This window comes from Raphanus sativus, chromosome 9 (assembly GCF_000801105.2).
Source record: "Raphanus sativus cultivar WK10039 chromosome 9, ASM80110v3, whole genome shotgun sequence".
Taxonomy (NCBI): Eukaryota; Viridiplantae; Streptophyta; class Magnoliopsida; order Brassicales; family Brassicaceae; genus Raphanus; species Raphanus sativus.
Genome location: NC_079519.1, coordinates 9584299 through 9605515, shown reverse-complemented (window position 1 = coordinate 9605515; position 21217 = coordinate 9584299). Strand labels below are relative to the sequence as shown.

At 33.5% G+C, this 21217-nt stretch overlaps 2 protein-coding genes and 1 pseudogene across 2 annotated transcripts; 1 reads left to right on the top strand and 2 right to left on the bottom strand.

Annotated features, from left to right (window-relative positions):
• Positions 1-2740: 2740 nt before the first annotated feature.
• Positions 2741-3461, top strand: LOC108853543 (uncharacterized). Its single transcript, XM_056994284.1, has 3 exons — positions 2741-3013; positions 3110-3241; positions 3329-3461. Exons 1-3 carry the CDS (start codon positions 2888-2890, stop codon positions 3389-3391), a joined length of 321 nt encoding a protein of 106 aa, XP_056850264.1. The 5' UTR covers positions 2741-2887; the 3' UTR covers positions 3392-3461.
• A 5965-nt stretch (positions 3462-9426) lies between these two features.
• Positions 9427-11683, bottom strand: LOC108820235 (pentatricopeptide repeat-containing protein At4g14190, chloroplastic-like; annotated as a pseudogene).
• Positions 11684-18973: 7290 nt separating this feature from the next.
• On the bottom strand, positions 18974-20729 carry LOC108821475 (ankyrin repeat-containing protein BDA1-like). The gene is made up of 3 exons (XM_018594506.2): positions 20417-20729; positions 19748-20031; positions 18974-19672 (listed from the first exon to the last, which is right to left on the bottom strand). The coding sequence occupies exons 1-3, from the start codon at positions 20727-20729 to the stop codon at positions 18974-18976; spliced, it is 1296 nt and encodes a 431-aa protein (XP_018450008.1).
• Between the last annotated feature and the right edge of the window lie 488 nt (positions 20730-21217).

The following is a 21217-nucleotide window of genomic DNA, read 5'->3' as shown; positions in this document are numbered from 1 at the left end:
TATAAAAATTGATTCAGATTGTTTTGGTATTTAACTAGATTATTATTTTACATTAGATTGAGTTTTTTTTTTCGAATCAAGGTTTTTGCCCATTCTTAAACATTTCAATACCATGGAAATACTTTAAGAGATTGAAGGTGAATTAAAAACACATTTTATAAATTCTTTAAAAATAACTAAATCTAAATTCAAATTACACAAAATATTTCTAAAACTGATATATAAAATATAAAAGTTTTGAAAATTATTACATATATGTTTTAGAACCGTACGAACATGGAGTAGATGATGTGTCGCATATGCCCCATTTTTATATATCTAATGAAGGAAGAAAACAAACAAGGAAGAAATACAGAGCAATTAAATTAAAAAATCGTAAAAATAAAGAGTCGGCAGAAAAGCATACAATCCTGAATTGCATAATTGAGTGAGAGGTCAGAGAGGAGAGAGAAAGTAAATCGTAATTTTGGTTCGGCGGTCGGCCGGCGCCGTGTGCGTCCGTGCCGCCGCCGTGTGCGTCCGTGCCGCCGCCGGAACCTTTCTTCTGTCGTTTAAAATCATCAGCCCTTCGTTGCTTTACTGTCTCTCCCGGGATCCGCTTTGTTTGACCTCTGGAAAGTCCTCAGTCGTGGGTTTTTGTTTCATGGAGCGATGACGCGGTTACAGGGGAGAGGGTGGGGTGAGGTAGTTTGTAGATCAGATCTCTTCCGGGAGTCGGAGGCTATCAAAGCTCCGTCGTCGCCGTTCTTTTGTCGCCGAGTCGGGGAAGCTTGCTCAGTTCCGCCGGCATCGGTTCTTGGTTCCGGGGAACGAGGGCTTTCACAGCCTTGTGCCGCCGGTTTTTTAGCCCCTAGGCTTTTAGGGTTTTCTTTTTCTTTAGCCTGTTCTTTTTAATTTGGCTTCCTATTCTTGGATTTGGTTGGTGTGATATTTCGTCGGAGGACGGAGATGCTCTCAGGCAGTAGGAGTGTTTTGCATGTGTAGTTCTCTCTTGGGTGGGTTGTGGCGGAGGAGGGTGGTTGAGATAACGCAACGGCGTTCAACTCTCTCCGGTTTCGGACACCCTTGAGATCGAATATGCTCAAGTCTGAAGAGGTGTGGAGGTTCGGATTCTCGAAATTCCGGAGTGGTCCGGTGAACGGAATCTGGATGCTCCGGTGTTAGCGACAATCGGTGGGGAAAGGTCTGTCTGTATGACGCGTGTCCCTCGTAGAAGAGGATGAGCACACGTGTCCGTCGTCTCTGCTTTCCATGATCTACGCGGCGGCTTCTCCTGTTTGTTTCGGTTCGCTAGGGTTTCCATTTGGTTTGGGTTGTTGGGCTGGATGCCCGTTTGGATTTGTAATTGGGCCCGGTCTTTGTGGGCTTTTGTTGTATGTCACTATTGGGCTCTGTCTCTATCTAATATTATTCAGATGGAAAAAAAAAAAAGCATACAATCCATAGCGTATCTTTCTGTGGACATTACCAATCTTCAAGATACAAGTTTTTGTTCTTTCTCTCTTGCATCGATGATGATTGTCCTCCTACCTTCTCTTCACGCTTCTTACTCTGTACGAGCTTCCCGATCAATGAATGAATCCGAGCCTGCACGTCGGAGCAGAGATTGAGGAGCGTGGATACACGCGCCACTGCAAGCTCGAGGAAGAGGAGGGAGAAGGCGGAGATTTCTTAAGCAGAAAAATCATTTAACCTTTTAAAAATCAGTAGTATGGCACATCAATTACAAAGTATTGAGCTTGACATGTAAGGAAGATAATTTGGATCTGCAGAGATACAAGAAATTTGAAAATAAAACAAGTTTAGAATTGGAAAGAGGATGATTTGTAATACAAAAAAAAATTAATATCTTTGACGCGGGAATTGGAAAAGGATTTCGTTCATGATATGTTGTCAAAATAAAATATTGGCAACTCTATCAAAGAAATACAAAATCCACACACTAATGAAGCAAGGTTCTCTCCATATGTTGACACATCAGACTTTTAGAGTGCTGAGAAATCGACATGTCATTAGCTGAAAAAACATTAAAACCAGTTAGAACATTTGGTTTCTCCACGTCATTTGGTTATCTTCGTTGATGTCTAGGAGAGAAACGATGCGAAAGAAACGAAGCATCTTCTTCGCTAACTTCACATCAGAGGAAGCGTCGGCGACAGATTCGGAGACCATACAGGTTATACGAGTGACTAAGTCGATGATTGATCCCACCCCTATTCGTCGCTCTAGCCATAGCCCAGTTAGGTTTCAGTAACGGCTCCGTGACAAAGCCCAGACTGTAAACGTTAAGCAGACGGAATATGATCTGGCCGCGGCTGTGGATGGTGTTGATTTCAATTTGATGGATGGGGAGTATCAAAGTCCAGTTAGCTACGGTAACCATCTTGTCTAATGCCATTAAGCGGATTAGCCTTGGAGTTAAGGCTTCGGTCATCAACACAGACAGCCTTGACTTTTTTTGGCCCTTTGTCATTGTTATATTTACTTGTCTAGAGAGGCTGGGGTTTAGAGAAATTAGGGTTTTGGTGGAAATGATCACTGCTACTGCTTGCACTCTTTTTGATTTTGACAATGGTTATGTTTCTTCTATTTGTAGAGACTTAAGATTAAGACATCAATTATTAAATGCTTTACAGAGCAGGCAGGTTTGTAGCATTCTTTTTCTTAAATTTTTTTCTATTTGTTCTATTTATAGTTGTCTAATGAATTGTTATTTTATTTTTTTATCTCTCTGCAGGTTGATTGCCAAATACAGGCCAACTACCAATTATCTTTGTAGTCATTCCTGGGGTCCAGACGAATCAGCTGAAATGGAGATTTAGTGTAGCCTTTGAGGTATGTTTCCCTCATGATTTCATTAAGTTTATAAACCACATGGATTACGCTTATGGGTTTTCAGGTTGCTGGGACTATCTGTAACTGCTCTTTTGAAGCCAAGAACCATCTTGAGAATATACTCTTGATATCAGAGTTTCTCTGGCCCGCTCTGCTCCTGCCAGTTGCAGGCAGTAAGGTTTGTTGATTTCGTTTTTTAGCTGCTAAGAAAATGGGTTATCTTCTTTATACAGGAGAACAGCTTCTGACTATTCGGTTTTTTTCCTTCCTTTAGATATACAGTGAGGAAGATATCTCAGAAATGCCACCTGAGCTTGGAAGTGCGCTTGCCATTGAGCGAGAGCCAGTTACTGATGCTGACATTCGTGTTCAGACACTAGAAGCTATATATTTGATCATCTTACAGGTATAACAATTTTCTATCTCGCCTTCTTTTTTCTTCTTAAGACATGTCCGCTGTTATTGTCACAACTTCTTTGGTTTGGTGTTGCAGGAGGCAGGACGAAGGACATCTCTCTTTGTGTTGTGTTTGCTTCCTCTCGATTTTCATTGTTAGCTGTGATATCACATCTGTATTTAATTGTCTGTTTGATGTTTCTTAATGACTTGTTGTCTTTAGGGTGAGCCAAGGTTTCATCTGTTTGATTCCTTATGTGCATTGCAGCCACAGCTGCGAGAGCACTTAAATCGGTGCTTCAAGGGATTTTTCATTCTTATGAAGGGTAAGACATGGCTGCATTGTCGCGGTGATGGTCTTACCAAAGTTCTATATGTTTCAAAAGTTGGAACATGTTAAAGACTCTTGCTGAAAAATATTTAAAATTGTCTTGAAGGGAAAAGCTAAACTCCATGAGTCTCTTCTTTCAGAACCTATATAAATTTTGCCAGACATAGCCAAACTAAAAAGAAAATAATATCTGCCAGACGCCAAAACGTAAACTAACATAAACCAGCAATGCTTTAATTAATTGACCAGTAACAATGATTTATTTTTCTTTAAAGCGTAGCATTTTATGAAACACTTTGGCTACCAAATCATCGTTCTTGACTTAAAGGAAAACGTACTGGTCATACTTCTGAGAAACATAAATTAGAAAGATGGTTTGTGCAACGGCACAAAACTGGTGATTACTTGTTTAGGTGAAAAGCTTGAAAACAACAGACTTAAGATGAAAAAAGAAGACAATTTCCAATAAGATTTTGTTATGGTATGACAATAAACAAAAGCTTGAAAAATGTTGAAACCTGTTTTCAGTCATAGACAGTTCTAAGTTGCCTTATCTCGAGTCACCTCAAAAAAAAAAAGATTTAAACATTTGGAGTGAATTTTGGAGTGAAGCTCCAACATAAAGAACAACATCAACAGTCAAAGAACGTCGTTTACAAAAAATCTTAAACAATCTCCGATACAGAGAAACATGTACATATCATTCCCTTCACTATTACCTAATAACAATTGAATTCTATAAAAATAGGAGACTAAAGCAAGAAGAACAAAGAAGACCCAATTCTCTTAAAATGTTGTGGACAACCAAATATATCTGATCACTTATGTGTTCTTCTCTATGTGAATGTTGATGTCTTTTTCTTTCCTTTTAGTACACTATATTATTTCTAACGTCGGATTATGTGAACAAAAGTATTTTTCAAATATAATATAACAATAAAAATATCAAAATTAAAACAAACTTTTACATCATGCATAAAATAAAAATATATATATTACAAAAATCCCCCACACAACAAAACAATAAATTAACAAATATATAAAAATCCTTAAAACTAAAAAAAAATTACTAAAAAAATAAAATTCAAAACCAAACTATATTGATATCTACTAATCACAATTTTCTCAAATTTTTTAATAATATAAAATTTAAACAAATAACAATATCAAATTGAACATATTTTAATAAAAATTTAATGTAGAAAAAATTCCGCTGCGTAGCGCGGGTATCTACCTAGTATTATTAATGTTTTCAAAGCATAATAACATTAGAGATAGTAGAGTCAAAACACATTTACAAACAGTGTGACATAGAAATTTTGGATATACAGCTAAATACACTAAAAACTTTGGTAAAGAGTGCAAGTTGTTATTATAAAATGTTTTAAAACATTAAAAAAATCATGAAAAGTACATCATATCACAGATAAAATGCTATAAAACACGAACATATAGCTGACGATTAACGGTACAATGTCTATTTTCCATTGCATTAAAAAGACGCTACAATAGAAGGAGGATCTATTATAGATACAGCTCACATAGCGTTCATGGAAATGCTACGAAAATCATATGGTAATGTTTTCAGTGTGCTACTATACTTATGTCGATAGCTAAAACTACGTTGTTGTTAGTGAAACATTTGCCAACAGTAAATTAGGATACCTGGTGTGAAAAATAAAAATAAAATAAAATAAAGTAGGATACCCAAAGCTAGTAGCTATACTGATAAAATCATTTCTTTTAAGGATATAGGTGCCAGGTTTGAGTTTCAGCAGCTGCGGGGAAAGAATTGTATAGGAGGTAGTATCCAGTTACAATTTTTTTTAAATCTATTGGTTAGCCTTTTTCGTCTGTTATTATCCACTTGCAATTTAAGAATTACCTTCATTACCTAAATCTTAGATATGCCTTTCAATTCTTGTGATTAAAATTTATTGTAGGATGAAAAGTAAGAGACTAAACTAGTCATCATGTCATTATAAACAGAAATTCATCTTACGCGCAATTCCTCATATAATACACATACATCCCTTAATTAAAATAAAGAAGAAGTAAAAAGTAAAATATAGCATGGCTAAGTTTGCTTCCATCATCACCTTCCTCTTCATTGTTCTTATTATCTTTTCTGCTTTTGGTAAGTATTGACCTTATCATATACATGGCAAATTAAGCTATTTATTAAATTTCAGATTATTTGATAATTAATCCTGATTTATATGAAGAAGAACCAACTATGGTGGAAGGGCAGAAGACATGCAAGAGGCAACCTAAGGCAGGGAGAGCATATTGTAAAAATGATCGTATATGCCATAAGAATTGCGTCGAAACAGAGAAAGCAATATGTGGTACTTGCGATTTTAAATTCCCATGGACCCAGTGTTTCTGCCACTTCCCATGTTAATATATCAAAATTTATTGGGTTTGCGTTAATGTATTTATTTATATTTTTGGTTTTTATTTACATTCAATTATTCAGTCACCCTTTGAGCGACCCTTATGGCATGTACCATGTATGTTTATATTAATTTTTATGTATGATATAAAACTATTTTATCATGACAATGGGACAAGCATTACACATGGCACTCATCAAATACTACGAGGTGCATCATGCTTATTTTTTTCATGTCAACATTTTTCTTTCCATTTCTTCCTCATTCTAAACATTGAACCAACCATCACAGAGACATATTCACTAACGGTAGCGCTAAACCAGACCAAGAACAACCTCATCGTCATGTTCTAAATGGAATGAACTCTTGATCCGCACCAGTTTCTCGGACTTTTTTTGGTTTGAATTTTCTAGCTCTTCCCATATATATGAGTCTCTGTTTATGGCACATAACCAACATCATTGTGGCATATGTAACATTGTATCATGCGACAATGCAGTATTCCAATGCCACATGAACTTGTTGAGATAGAAATTTGGTTTTATGGATGGTCTAAACTCAAATAAAACCATTACCAAATATGACCAACTAAAATAGGACAATGATCAACTAAATTGTTTAAGGGGTAAAATAATAAAATAAAGGTGTCAAAAATATGCTGTCTATGTCTAAATAAGACTATTCATGTATAAATGGATTGTCTATGGAGATTTTTATCTGAATATTGACAATTTTCTCCACATCAATATGGATCTAGAATTTTAATTTATGTGAGCCGGCCATTGACCAACCAGTCCGATCCACTTCATCTTAGGAAAAAAAACCCGGCTTTGTCCATTTAACCTACTTCTCATATGGGCTTACCTATATTTATCAGTTATACTTTCGATTATCTGATGTTAAATTATGACATATATATATATATATATATATATATATATAATTGGCAAAAGGACATGAACCAAAACCAAATTATTTATAATATTCAACGTTTTACAGGGAACAAAGAATCTACAAATTGATTCATGTCCATTTGGATCTCGTATTTGAAAGTTTGAAATTTAAGTTTCATACGGGTATTTATAATTTTGGTTTGGTCAGTTTAGATTTTGCAGATCCGGTTTGGGTTTTGGTTTGGATATTTCATTAATTTTTTTTTTCAAAAAAGTCTAAATATTGTTTGAAATTTTCTAATTCATAAAATAAAATATTATATAACATATAAATTTGAATAACAGATGTGTAAATATCTAAAGTTAACATAATATTCGTTTAGTATGAATATTTGGATGAAGAATTAGTTGGTTCTTTGTTCATTTTAGGATTTTTAGTGTTTTTAGTATTTTTAGCTATTTTAGATATTTACTTTTGGTATTTGTATATATTTTAGGTACTTTCGACTTTTTAAATTTTATATTTTAAATATTTTGGATATTAGGTCTAAAAATAATTAATATAATTAAATCTAAACTTTGATTCTGACTTTTTTGGTATTTAAGTAGTTTAGGTTTGGATTAGTACTATTTTTAGATTGGATTGAGTTTTGTTTTTCGAATCAAGGTTAATGCCCATCCTTAAGAATTTCAATACCGTGGAAAGACTTTAAGAGATTGAAGGTGAATTAAAAATACATTTTATAAAGTCTTTAACCAATTATTAAATCTAAATTTATATTACAAAAAATATTTTTAAAACTGATGTATAAAATCTATTTTTTTGCAAAACTATTACATATATGTTTTAGGGCCGTACGCACGTGGAGTAAATAATAGTGTTGTTCGTTTGGAAGACGCAGCTTCTTGCGGCTGCGCCCCATTAATATATATCTCAAATTTATATCTTTATAAAAAATTGGGAGATCCGAGTCAAGACGAGAGTCATGTGTAAAAATTCATGCACATCCTGATCAATTAACATATTCATGGAAATGCCACAACTTGTTTGAATTTTCTTCACACATGAGAGTCCCTCTCTCTTCCTTACCTATAGTTTTCTGTTTAACTCTAAAGTTATGATACTACATTTCCTCAAAAGCTTCTTCACGCTTCTAACTGTCGACCAAGTGGGCATGATGATCTCCGAATTCTCACCTTTCATGACAGAGGGTCGTATAAATTTTGGATGAAAAGTCGACATCCGCTCGAAGAGCCCATCCGGGAAGTAGTGAATCGGTTGTAGGGGCTCGTCCTCTATAATTAGGACCTTTCGATCTTATGCAGGAATGCCCTCATAATTATCTGAACCTCCCTCTCCAATCATGGCAACCTCTTGCTCGTCAATTACGGGCTGGCCATCCCCATCTCCCATCAGCAGTCTCTCGGAGTTAACTAAAACCAGAAGCATCACTCTTGGGACTAGGCTCGACAGCTATGTATTTACTTTTTTGGCTATCGACAATCTTCTGATCGAACACATTTTTCTCAAGAACAGATGAAAAATGACGAGTGGATCGGAGAAACCGCACAAACAACACATGACATGCATCAATATTACTAGGTGCATTATGCTTTTTTCTTTTATTTATTTCAACATTTTCATTTCCATTTCTTTCTCATTCTAAACATTGAACCAACGATCACAGAGACAGATTCACTAACGATTGCACTAAACTAGACCAATGACAACCTATTCTAAACAAAATAAACTCTTTAATCTGCACCATTTTCCTTACGCCTAGGCATTTTAACCGGATCCGAAGACCAGGAAAACTCTGTTCGAGTAGGAACCGGTCCGATCAAATTACTCTATCGGGTTTTGTTGCAGAGGATCCGTGGATCTTGGACCCGACCCGAACCAAACCCGAAACCCGATGAGTACCTGAATTAATAATGAAATTAAATAAAATGCATCGAGGGGGAGTCGAAAATGGGTTATTTTCCTAGAGAGCAAGGGGATCGACCATTAGGAGAGAACAAATTATCATTGTATCTTTCATAGTTTAATATATTACACATTTTAATATAATAAAAACACAAATTTTGAATAAAATTTAAAGTATTGTTGGATATTTAAATATTTCAGATTTTTTTTTGTATTTTTAGGTATTTTTTAGGTCGAACCCGATCCAGAACCGAACCGATAAATTCTAGTTACCCTATTGGGTCCAACTATCTAAGACCCGACCGACCCAACCCGGACCTGGTACGATCTGAACCGACCCAGAACCGAGAATTTGAAATTATCCTATCAGGTCCAAAACTCCTAGACCAGAAAGATACGGACCCGAAAGGACCCGACCCGAACCCCATCCAACGACCCGAATGCCCAGACCTAATTTTCCTCCAACTTTTTTGGTTTGAATTATGTGGCTCTTTCCATATATATATGGATCTCTGTTTATGGCCCATATGTTCACCAACATCATTGTGGCATATGGAACATTGTTTCATGAGACAATGCAAGCCTCTTAATTATTTTTACCTTTCAAGAGTAAAGTTATTGTGCAATCTATACTTTGAAATTATCATACTAAGTTTCAGTTTTCTGATTCTTAACCACAACTTCTAGTAGATATTGATAAGTCAATGACTCTAATTTTTCAAGAGTCTGATTCATCACTTCATTGCAGCTTCTAAGAAACTGCCCATTCTTTTTCAAGCTCATGAAAACTCCAGTACCGTCGAACCCACCAGCTACGCTCAAGTCGAAGACAATTCCTACAGTCACAAGATCAAGTTTCACACGTCTCCTCCCTAGCTCAAAGAGTAACAGTTTAATGCTCTTAAAATCCCCCATCTTCCAGTAAGCTAAAAGAACAATGTTAGCAAAAGTCGTACTCCAAGGAACTCTCGCTTCGTTCATCTCTTTAACAACATAATCCAAACCTTTCCGACTCACAAGACATGCTTGACATAGACCCCTCAGACACCAAGCCAGATCGCTCCTCTGAATTCTACGACCCAAATCATCGATCCTCGAGAACATGAGTTTATCAATGTAAGCACACGCTAACCTCCTAACTAACTCCTCATCCAGAAAAATCCCGAACCCCAGAATCTTGTCATACGTCTCCTCCATCTTTAACACCCCAAAATCCACATAAGCTTCAAGCATTGGCACCAAAGTAACAGGCTCCAGAGTCATCTTCCTCGACATCAAGATTTGATACATTCTCTCTATCCTCTTAAGCAACCCTCCTCTAGCAATCTCGCTCACGAGTAGGTTATAAGTAACATTGTCACGTGCACAACCCTCAGTTTCCGTCCTCTTGACGCACCAAACAGTCTCATCGTACATTCGCCACTTACTGTACCCTTCAATCAACCCGTCGTACGTCTTAGTTTTCGGCAACACGCCGTTCTCTTTCATCCCATTCAAGTACAACATAGCTTCCTCAAACTTTCCATTGTCAGAGTAACCGTGGATGATAGAATTGTAGATTCCTAAAGACGGGTTTATCTCATAATCATTAATCATTGATTGTAAAGCTAGAACCTCTTCGTTCATCGATCTTTCCGCACATAGAAGCCTTAAGATCTTCTCATAGTTAGTCTCGTTGATTTGTGAAGGGTCTAGCCTCTTCCACACATCGAACACCTGAATTGCATTAGAAAAGAGAGGTTCTTTATTTTCTTGAATATATATAGAAAGATAAAGTTCTCAAAAATTTTACAGGAGGAATCTCTTGGAGTCATGAGGAGCGACGGAGGAACCAAATCATGGCGAAGAATTGGTCTTCGCTCCAGTATCCATCCTCTTGAAGCATCTCTAGAGGACAAGAACCGGGATGGCTGAGTCTTCGCAGTAGTGAATTTAGAAACTGGTGGTGGTGGTGGTTGTCGGAGAGAAGAAAGGTTGGTTGTGTCGAGTCTTCTTCGGTGGAACAATCGAGAGACAGAGGTGACAAGCAGCGGATAGAAATGATATTAGGTTTAGAGTTAAAGGAAGTGAGAAACCTTGCGTTAGAGTTCCGTAGCGGAGGAGGTAGCTTGTGGAGAAACTGCGCCGTGAGATTCTCTAATGGTTATAATCCCCCTACCTAACCAGGGATCAATCGTGCACTAACCAGTCCCCAATTATTCAAATGATATCAATCAATATCTGTGCATAGCAGGAGGAAACTAACCATGTGATCTGAATGGCATCTCTCATGCCTGCAATATAAACACCTGCAGGGACACCAATTGAGTCCTGAAGACAGAAGATGACATTACAATCCATCACAAGCAGACATCTCATGAGATTATTCATCTCCTAAACAGCGATTACCTGAAGAAGCATCTCTGAGTATGTTTAAAGGGAACCTCGACCTCTTTGAGAGAATCATTCTCCGAATGGATCTTCTCAACATATTTCTCTTTATGTAAAACTCATCAAAGAACCCAAAGAACTGGAACATTGAAAAAAATGAGCCCAAAGTTCAGAGCTGTCATGTGTCTTAATAATATAACTAGATCTTGATCTGCGCGCCCGCGCGAGTGTTTGTTTCGGTTTGATATTTTATGATATTATTTTTTATTTATGTAGTTGAGATATCATATACATATTATATTATATGATGATCTAAAATGTTTAAATGATGAATTAGATTAGTTATTTATATTTAAATTGTTGAAAAGATGTATGTTAATCATATGGTTTGCGCAGCCGTCGGTCTTCTCTCTCTTGCTCCGGTGGTTGGTGGTTCTCACCACCACCGGGAGCGGTTAAGACTCCGGGAAAAGAGGCTCTCAAAACTCTTTACAGCCGGCTTTCTGTCTCCGGGAGGGGATGGTTCCTCTAACATCTCTATCGCCGGCTTTGTGTCTCTAGGAAGGATGGTTTTTTTTAGCATCTCGATCACCGGAACTTATGTTCTTGTGTGGTGAATTAGTATTAGTTTGAAGTCGTGGGAATACTGCTTTTGTTTGGTTCTTGCTGTTTCAGTCAATTCGTCGTATCCTAAGTTGGCTTTTTGGATTCGTTTTTTGTGATTTATGTTCGCTGTGGAGGTATCTATTAGACTTTATCCTGGTCCTTTGTGGTTTCGGGAGATGGTTTCTAGATGAAGCAGTTAACTTGACCTTCAGTTCTTCTCTTGCGAGGAGGTGGGCAGTCTTTGTTCTGTAGGTCACTTGGCTGCCATGCGAGTGTCCGCGTGTAAGAGCTGGTGGTCTTCTCTGACGTTTTCCCAAGTAGCGTTTCAAGGTCTTTTGTCCTTGTATCTTAGTTTAGTGGTTGTTTCTGGTCATGCAAATTCCACATGGATAGCAGCTGCTGGAGTTGGTGTAGATTTGACTTCTCGATTGTTTCTGATGTTGCTGGTTCTAGTATGGCTTGGTGATATTCCCTTCAGGATTGTGACTGCTCAAGACATTTGTTCCTTAGGTCATCTCCATTGATATCGAATTCTTTTGGAAATGTAGAAGGAATAGACTTGTGGACATATACGGGTTTTAGGCTCTGTTTATGTCTTTATTTTATTTTGTTTGGTTTATGTTCTTTGTCTTTGATTTTGTATCGACACCATGTATCTCAACTTTCTTCGAGTTAAAAAAAAAATCATATGGTTTGCAAGTGGGTTTTTGTTAATTTTATATTCAATAAATCAAATATTTTATATGTTTTCTTTACTCATCAACTTGAATGGATTATTTTGTTAACATGTGAAGAAATGAGTAAGATCATATTAAATTATTAACCATATTTAGTTATAGATGAAATATAGTTGGACAGACTTTATGTATATTAGAAAATTTGAATTTATAGTTTTCTTAAAATATGCTCTCTTTGTTATTGTAATGGGTTATATAATCAGATTCTTAGATGTATATTGGCATAGGTATGTAGTTATATTTTCTTTTTAGCCTATTATGATCTTGGTGAACCATCAAAGATAAGATTAAATCACCTTTTTACTAAACTCATGTAAGATTAAGTGAATACAACCCAATAGACAATCCTTTTTAAAAGCTCCAAATCCACTACATATAAGAAAATGACATATGTATATATTATTATGGTGTATACATATTGTTCAATTTCTCATATAAACTACAAAAAAATTAACTGGATCACAATCCTTTGAATTAGCAAATATTAATTATGGTGTGCAGAGAGATGATGCAGTAATAGCTATATATCCGCGCTTTGAGAACTCCAAAAACTTCTGCCAACGATCTATCCGTCTGACTCTTCTTGTCTTTCTTCTCATGATTTCAGGTACTCTACCCTTATACAAGTTACTTTTATGATTTGACGAGAGAGTATTATCCACAATCACAACTCCGCACTCATCAAACCAACACAAGATCAAGCTAGCTGTCTTTACAACATGAGGACCCCCCCCCCCCCCCCCCCCTCTCTCTGGAAATCTGGTTAGATTCTTTAGCAAACTCACAAACAAAAGGTATAGGCTTTCTAAAGAACTCGGCTGAAACAATGTTATTTGGCTTGTTGTTGGAATTAGTGATATATAATTTTTGAAATTATTTGATTGCCTAGTTAGACTCTTATTAGACAAAGGAAATCAGTCGTGACAACAATTGTTTTTCTTCTCAAAATTTGAGTGTCCTTAAGTGATTCAATTCCTAAACAAATTTAATTTAATTTTAACGGTATAAGATTGGTGCATTAGTATTGGTAATGATGGAAGGCTAGCATTAATTCATTCAATTAGCTCGTATCCGAGTACGGAAGGCTACTATTAGCATTCCCTTCATTCATTTTTTTTTTAACTAGATTTTAACCCACGCTTAAATATTTTTACTTATTAATCCAAAATTGATTTACAAATTCTTTTTATTTTTGTTTCAAATAATAACAATTGAATTTTTATGTTTTTTTTAATATATTTTTCTCTCTTCGGAATACAAAGAAATTGAACAAATATTTGGTCAAAAGTGATTTGCATGAATTTGTAACTTTTTATTAGAGAACATATAGTTGAACAGTTTTTTTGAAAACAATGTTTGAATTTTAAGAAATGTTTTCATATCCGACCAAGATCTACTGAACTGGTAGACCCGTACCTTGTATATAATCCAGTTCTGATTTAATAAAAAACTTGTTAACTGAAAATCCGATAGAACCCGATAAAAATCCAAAAACTCATTATTAACATGTGATCTGATACCAATCTTATTATATAAATCTTGGTTCTCCAAAGTTTCTAATTAACATGATCGCGGAATGTGTCAATAATTTTTTAAGATTGTGACAAATGTCAAAATATGATACATTTATCTTTTGTTTAAAACTTTAAAGTATTTAGAAAAGAAAAAATATCATTACAAAATAGTCTTTTAATGTTCTTTAGGATTTTATAAAAAACAAATTACTGTTATATAGTCTTTTACATTATATTGTTAAAATATTTGCTAGTAATTTTTATGTTTAAACAAATTATAAACAAAAAAATAATTTAAAAAGCTTCTTGAAAGTAATATTTTTTAAACAAATTGTGATATGTTTCAAAATATGTTACAATTATCTTTTGTTTAGGATTTAAAATAGATTTAGATATAAAATAAAAATATTATTGAATACTGTTTTACATTTCTTTGTTTTGAATTTTAGAAAAGGAAAATTACATCGTAGAATCTTTAACTATTATATTCTGTGTAGATTTCTGAAAACTTAAATTACTATCAAATAATTTCAATATTTTTACAATTTGTATCATTACCATTCTTACAATTCATTTTTAATTAAATAAATTTTAACATCATGTTCATCATCAAATTTGTTTTTAAAAATATTATCAAATAACTTCTTACAATTTTCTTTTGCTTAGGACTTAAAACATATGATACAATTCTTTTTTGTTTAGGATTTGTTTAAAGAAAACTACTATCAAATTTTCTTTTAGGGGGGTGTATTCAACTAAGAGTTTGAAGTGATTTGTATTAAAATGACAAATCTACTGTTATTCAAACATGAATTTTAAAAAACACTTCAAAATCCAGTGTTATTGAACTTGACAATTTATAAAACACTCTGAAATCCACTGTTATTGAACAAAAATTAAGTTAGTGATTTTAGAGTGCTTTAAGTGTTTCTAGAGTGTTTGAGGGGAGTTCTTTAGTTATAAAAATAAAAATACAAATCCCACTGTTTTAGATGAGATTTCAGAGTGTTTTAACAAAAATCACACCAAACCCTCTAATTCTCTTGCAATCATCTAAAAACTCATTAAAAATCAAATCACTTCAAATTTCATATTCAATACACTCCCCTTAAACTTCTTTAGGATTTTAGAAAATGAAAATTAATATTCACATCTATATTTAGGTTAAAGCTTCCACATGTTACTTTTACAAACACAATATTATTTACATGAGAATAATATCCGAGTATTTTCTTTTAATTTCTTGATACAACTCATTTTTTATTGGGAAATTTTCCAAATATGACTCAAAACATAATTTTAAGTGTAAACATATACTCAAACTTGAATCAAATGCAAAACTAACCTAAAAACCTCGTGATGTTCATCATTCTAAAACTCTCCAACCTCTCTCTAATCTCTTTGGACTTATAAACACCAAACTTTATAACAATTTATTAAGCTATGCACTTTTCTTTTTTTCGTTGCAGTTATATTATTATACAGTATATATATTCAGTGGCGGATCTAGGATTTTCTTTTACTGGGGGCATATATATTTTATATATTATAATTAATTTGTAATTATTATTTTAAATAATATTTTATAATAAGTTAACTATAAAATTTTGATTTTAGTGTATTATATAAAATATATTGTGATTTTAAAAAATATTCTGAATCTGTTGACTAAATTTTTATTATTTTATTTCTTTTAAGTTATTTAATTGTTTTAATAAATATTTTTAAATTTTAGTGAAAATAGACTAAATTGTATCCAAGTATAGAAATTTAAGTACTAATAAATATATTTCTATAGCATGCATGAGATAAGTCTTTAATTTTTTTTAAAGAAATCATTAGAGTTGACAAAGAAAGGAAATAATTAGTTGACAAAAAAAAATAATTGACAGAACAAGGAAACTATTGATTTACACGGAACATACGTATATTCGTATATTTTGTGTTAAATACTCTGATCTTGATTATTTATATTGAACCCAAAAGAGAAAGAAAATGAAAAATACAACATCCAAGGTGCATTGAATCGCCAATCTTTAAAAATGATGGGGGCATATTAAAACCACCAGAATATATTACCTATAGTTTATGGCCTAAATGTGAAATAATATAAATTTTTCTGGGGCACTTGCCTCCATGCTGGTGTACGCTAGATTCGCCGATGTATATATTGTATGCAGTTAGTTACATTCAGATACTTTTTTTTGGTTGGGCTCAACTAATAAATTTAATAGTATTGATTGTAATATGTGATGTTAGTTCTGTTTTGACGTATCTCACCTAATATTATGGGTTTGTTATGAGTTAAAATCAATATTTAATTTTGTTATGATTTTAGCTTGTTTAAATATTTTGGCTAATTAAAGCAGATGGTTTGAAGATAAATGGGCCAGGATTATAAGAAACATTGGCTAAAGGCTTAAGTTAATGAAATTAATAAATGACCAAACAATTTTGAGTAAGCAAGCATACTATCTTATTTTCCAAACAACTCTAATGTGTACTTACACTTTAATAATATAGACTAGATTTTGACCCGCACGCTCGTGCGGGTATATATTTCAAAAATATCAAAGCTGGATAAAAAATTCAAATCTGAAGAACCGAACAGATCACGATCCAAAATGGTGATACCAAATCCGAACCAAAATTGATTAAATATCCAAACTATTCAAATTTTGATATTTAGACAACCGAATCCATAGCCAATTCGAACCGAAGTATTTTGAATATCAAAATGTACCCAAAAAATATTTATATACTTATATATATTTATATATATTAATTATTTTTAGTTTTAATGTATATAAAAATATCCAGAATATATATGATACTTTTAAGTTGGTTTAAATACGTGAAAATATATAAAATAGTCAAATATAAATATTTAACATAGTGGAAGTACACTCAAAACACCAAAGTATTTAAAATAATTATTGATTTTGATCCAAAATTTAAACCAAACCAATTTATATGTTAAGTTTAGATATTCTAACTTATGTTATTAAGATTTATATACAATATATAATTTTATTTATAGATTTTAAGAAATTCAAAATATAGAATGAATTTTGAAAAATAATTTAAATGAGTTATCCGAACCCGAACTGAACCCGCAAACTGAACCTGCAAAGATCCGAGTATAATTCGAACTGAAATTTAGAAATATCTAAATGGGGATGAATTCTTTGACCCCGGAAACCCAAAACTCAAACAGATCCGAAACGAATCCGAATGGATACATGAACACCCAACTCTAGTCATAATTCGAAATGAAATTTAGAAATATATGAATGGAGCTGAAATCTTTGACCCCGATAACCCGAAACCCAAAATCCAAACAGAACCGAGACGAACCGGAATGGATACATGAACGCCCAACCTTAATCATTGTTATGTATCATATATATGCCATCATGTAATTAATTGTATTGGTCCATCATATAAATAATCATATAATTAATAATATTTTATATGTACCATCTTATAAATAATCATATATATTATATTCTTAAAGTTTAATGTGAAATATAAAAACCATAATTTAAGTTGGTATATGAAATTAATCTTTTTGTAGTATTTTTCTTATATATATTGATAGTTCTGATTTTAACGGAAAATCATTCAAAATATATGATTTAAAATAATGTATATACTTTCCTTTTAGATTATACCATATTTAAAACAGAATATACTTTGTAAATATAAGGAGTACATGTTTTGCAATTTGCAAGTTTTAGTTTTTCGAATATAATGGTTGTCTTACTTAATAGATATATTTTTATTGATATGGTGACTGCGTAGAAATATGAAACAAATTTGGATGTTGTTTTATTTTGGAATATACAAATGATTAGGTATGATTTTATATACTTAATGGTAATTGCGTGGAAGTAGGAAGCATTTTTGAATAGTATCGAGTTTTGCAAGGAATATTTTGTTTCGATTTTGTAGGCAGAATAAATCTAATGATATCCTTATTATACTAACTAACATAACTAAGTTTTTTTTTTAAACATCATAAATCTCTAAACCATATTCAGTGTTAAAAAATCGCTAAACCATAAATTCCTTAATACGCTAAAACCATACCTTGATTAGATCGATATATACAATTTTGGTCTACATAATTAATACCAATAAAGATAATGTTAATTTGACTACACTGACCGCCTGCTATGCTTATGAAATCGTCTATATGCTCTGATTGTTGTCTATCATTGTTCTTCCATGAAGAAACATCCTTTTCTAAAATATAAATTTCATGTTTTTAAAAACCTATCGTTTGGTTAGTAATGGGTTATCTATTTTATGAAAGATGAGGTACAAGTTAACGCAGGAGTATTGGTTTTGGTATGTGTAAATCTCAACGATGTAATTAAGGTATGTGATGGTTAAATATAATTAATTATATATTGTAACCGAACTGATTGGTTAAATGATTTTATTGATGTACAAAATTAATGGGTTAGTGAATGTGTAAAACTTTAGTGGCATACCATTGTAATTATTTAGAAAAATTAAGGGTCAAGTTCTATTTGTACTTCAGGTTTAATAGATTAGATGTTATCTTGTAGTGTTAGATATATTTTTTACTATATAGTATCAAAATATATTACAATGTTAAGAAAAATAAAGATAATTATTTTCTCAATATAAAATATATTTGTTTGTAGTCATATAACAAATATATATAAATTTATAATTTTATTGAAATTATATATTTACATAGAATTTTCTAAAAATTATTATATTATTATTTATTGATTTGTGTCATATTTTGAATCTACTTTAAAATCAAAAAAATTATTAATATATGATATTTATTATTTTATCAAGTATTAATTTATAGAGTATATTATTAATTCATGTGACAAAGTATTTCCCAAAATGAGTGCACGTACGAAGATATATAAAATTATTTATATTATTCAACGTTTTACAGGGAACAAAGAATCTACAAATTGGCTAAAGGATGGATTGTAAGTCTACGGAATTCAGCTCGCTTCTGAGTTTTGGTATTTTCTTCTGTGTAGTCTGCTTCCACTTCATGTAGAATACAAGTAGGTATAGGATAACTCCCAATACAGTCAGGAGATGTATTAGTAAGAACATCAGTGGGAGGATCTTATGCTTCAGGTACACGGATATTGCGTAAGAACAGACGAGAGGCGTTGAGATGAGGACATACCAGACAGTATAGGTTCTGCCAACAGGTAAGAGTATAAATCCAGTGGCAATAGCCAACAAAAAGGCTATAGTATTTAGTCCCCAAAGGAAGATGTATTTTAATATGATTTCTGAGAAAAAAAACTTATGTATTTCCTCTTCATCTTGTGGCTGGGCCGCTGTTTCATAAGTAGCTGCGACTATCAGAACATTTATTACTAGAAGAGCGTTCCGCGTCCCGTCTGATAGGTGACTCCTATAACGTGATATACCCGTAGAACAATATTCCCGGAAAGTGACTGATTTTCGTAGGAAGACAGATGTTTTCTGGACTTTGGATAGGGAATCCGCGCTCTTACCACCTGCATTTTTTAACATTTTCTCTGTATCTCTGTTCATGAGATGTCCATTGGCTCGCAAAGCATCAAGGGCTGTCATACCACTTTTGTTTAGAATGTTCCGGTTCAGTGGCATGAATTTTAACAGATATTTAACTGCCTGTGTATAGATATCCCACGACAGCCATTTATTAGACACCTATGATAAAAGTACAAATTAAAGGTAAGAACATGCCTGGTGATTATTCTTGTATGCGGCTAAGTGCAGGGCTGTGTTTCCTTCTCGATTTCGTTTATTCAAGACGTAATTCTCGGTGGATGAAGAATCAGAATTATGTAACCGTTGCATCCACCCTCTCAGAATCTTGAGCTCTTCGTATTTGTCGTTCATAACGGTGATGTGAAATGCTGTTTCTCCATTTACATTTGTATCTCTAATGCTCTCAGGACAAATCACAAGAAACTCTGCAAGTAGGTCCAAGTCACCAATTGTTACCACATGGTGAAGTGGTGTCATGCCTGCCCGTATGAAAATCAAAGAACAAAAAGAAAATATCTCATTAAATAAAGTAACTTGATGAGATACAACGTAGAGAAAGAAGTGGCTATCTGCACCAAGATATGGTTTCAATAATTTATCTTTATTTCTTTTATGTTTAGTGGGATTTGTGTTTCCTTAATTTGTGGATGTGTTAGACCACGTTTACGTATTTGTTAGTTAATCTATTTTGTATTTAAGATCAGTTAACGTTAGATGAAAGGAAAAGAGAAAAATTGCAGTAAACTTGTCATTGAGAACCAAAGTGTTCTTGTTTTGATCAACATTGATTGCCCTATTACAGGGACCTATCCCTATCATTAACTTAATATAGGTTTTATAATAAATTAAGTTTGAAGCCAATACCTCCTCTTCCAGGAGTCCGCACAAGAGTGGAATCAAACAGAATCAGCTCTTTAGCTAAGTCAGAATGGTGGTTTTCAACAGCGAGATGTAACGGACTAAACCCCTCCGTGTTCAATTTCTTGGCAAAAGACGGCTGAAGAACTATCAACTCCATCGCCAAGTTTGTCTTCCCCGTAGATGAAGCCTCGTGGAGAGGTGTGTGGATGAAGGGTAAAACGTCTAAGTTCTTAAGAAGACATGGTTCCTTTGCAATAAGTGAATACAAAGCATCGACGTTACCAGATCGAGTAATCCAAAGCAATTTCGGATCCATTGTCGTAAATCAAATTTATGAAGACTTATGATAGTCGTCTAAGCATTGTCGTAAATCAAATTTATAGGAAACTAGATTATGGTTTACACAATTTCACGAGTATTGATGCGTCTATTGACTAAATTGTTTCGTAGAAAGAAAAAAGAAAACACCCAAAGATAGGTGCCGTTGGAAAATATTAGGGTAGAAAATAATTGACTTTTGTATATTACATTAAAATCAATTCCGTTGGAGTATACTAAATGCAGTTAAACATACGACGTGCGTGAAGTGCAAAGTTCAAAAGCCTCAAAATACCGAACTCCTCTTCTCCTTTGTTTTTCAAGAAAATTGATACAGTATAGGATACCATGCCTGATGGGTATTAATGGTTTAGTTTGGTATATAATTAATGATTTTCGTAACTGATCCTATAAGGCTTTTCTCCTCGTCGGGGGAAGGCTAAAATTATAGAGGGTTAGCGCAACTTTATCAAGTGTGGCATTTCT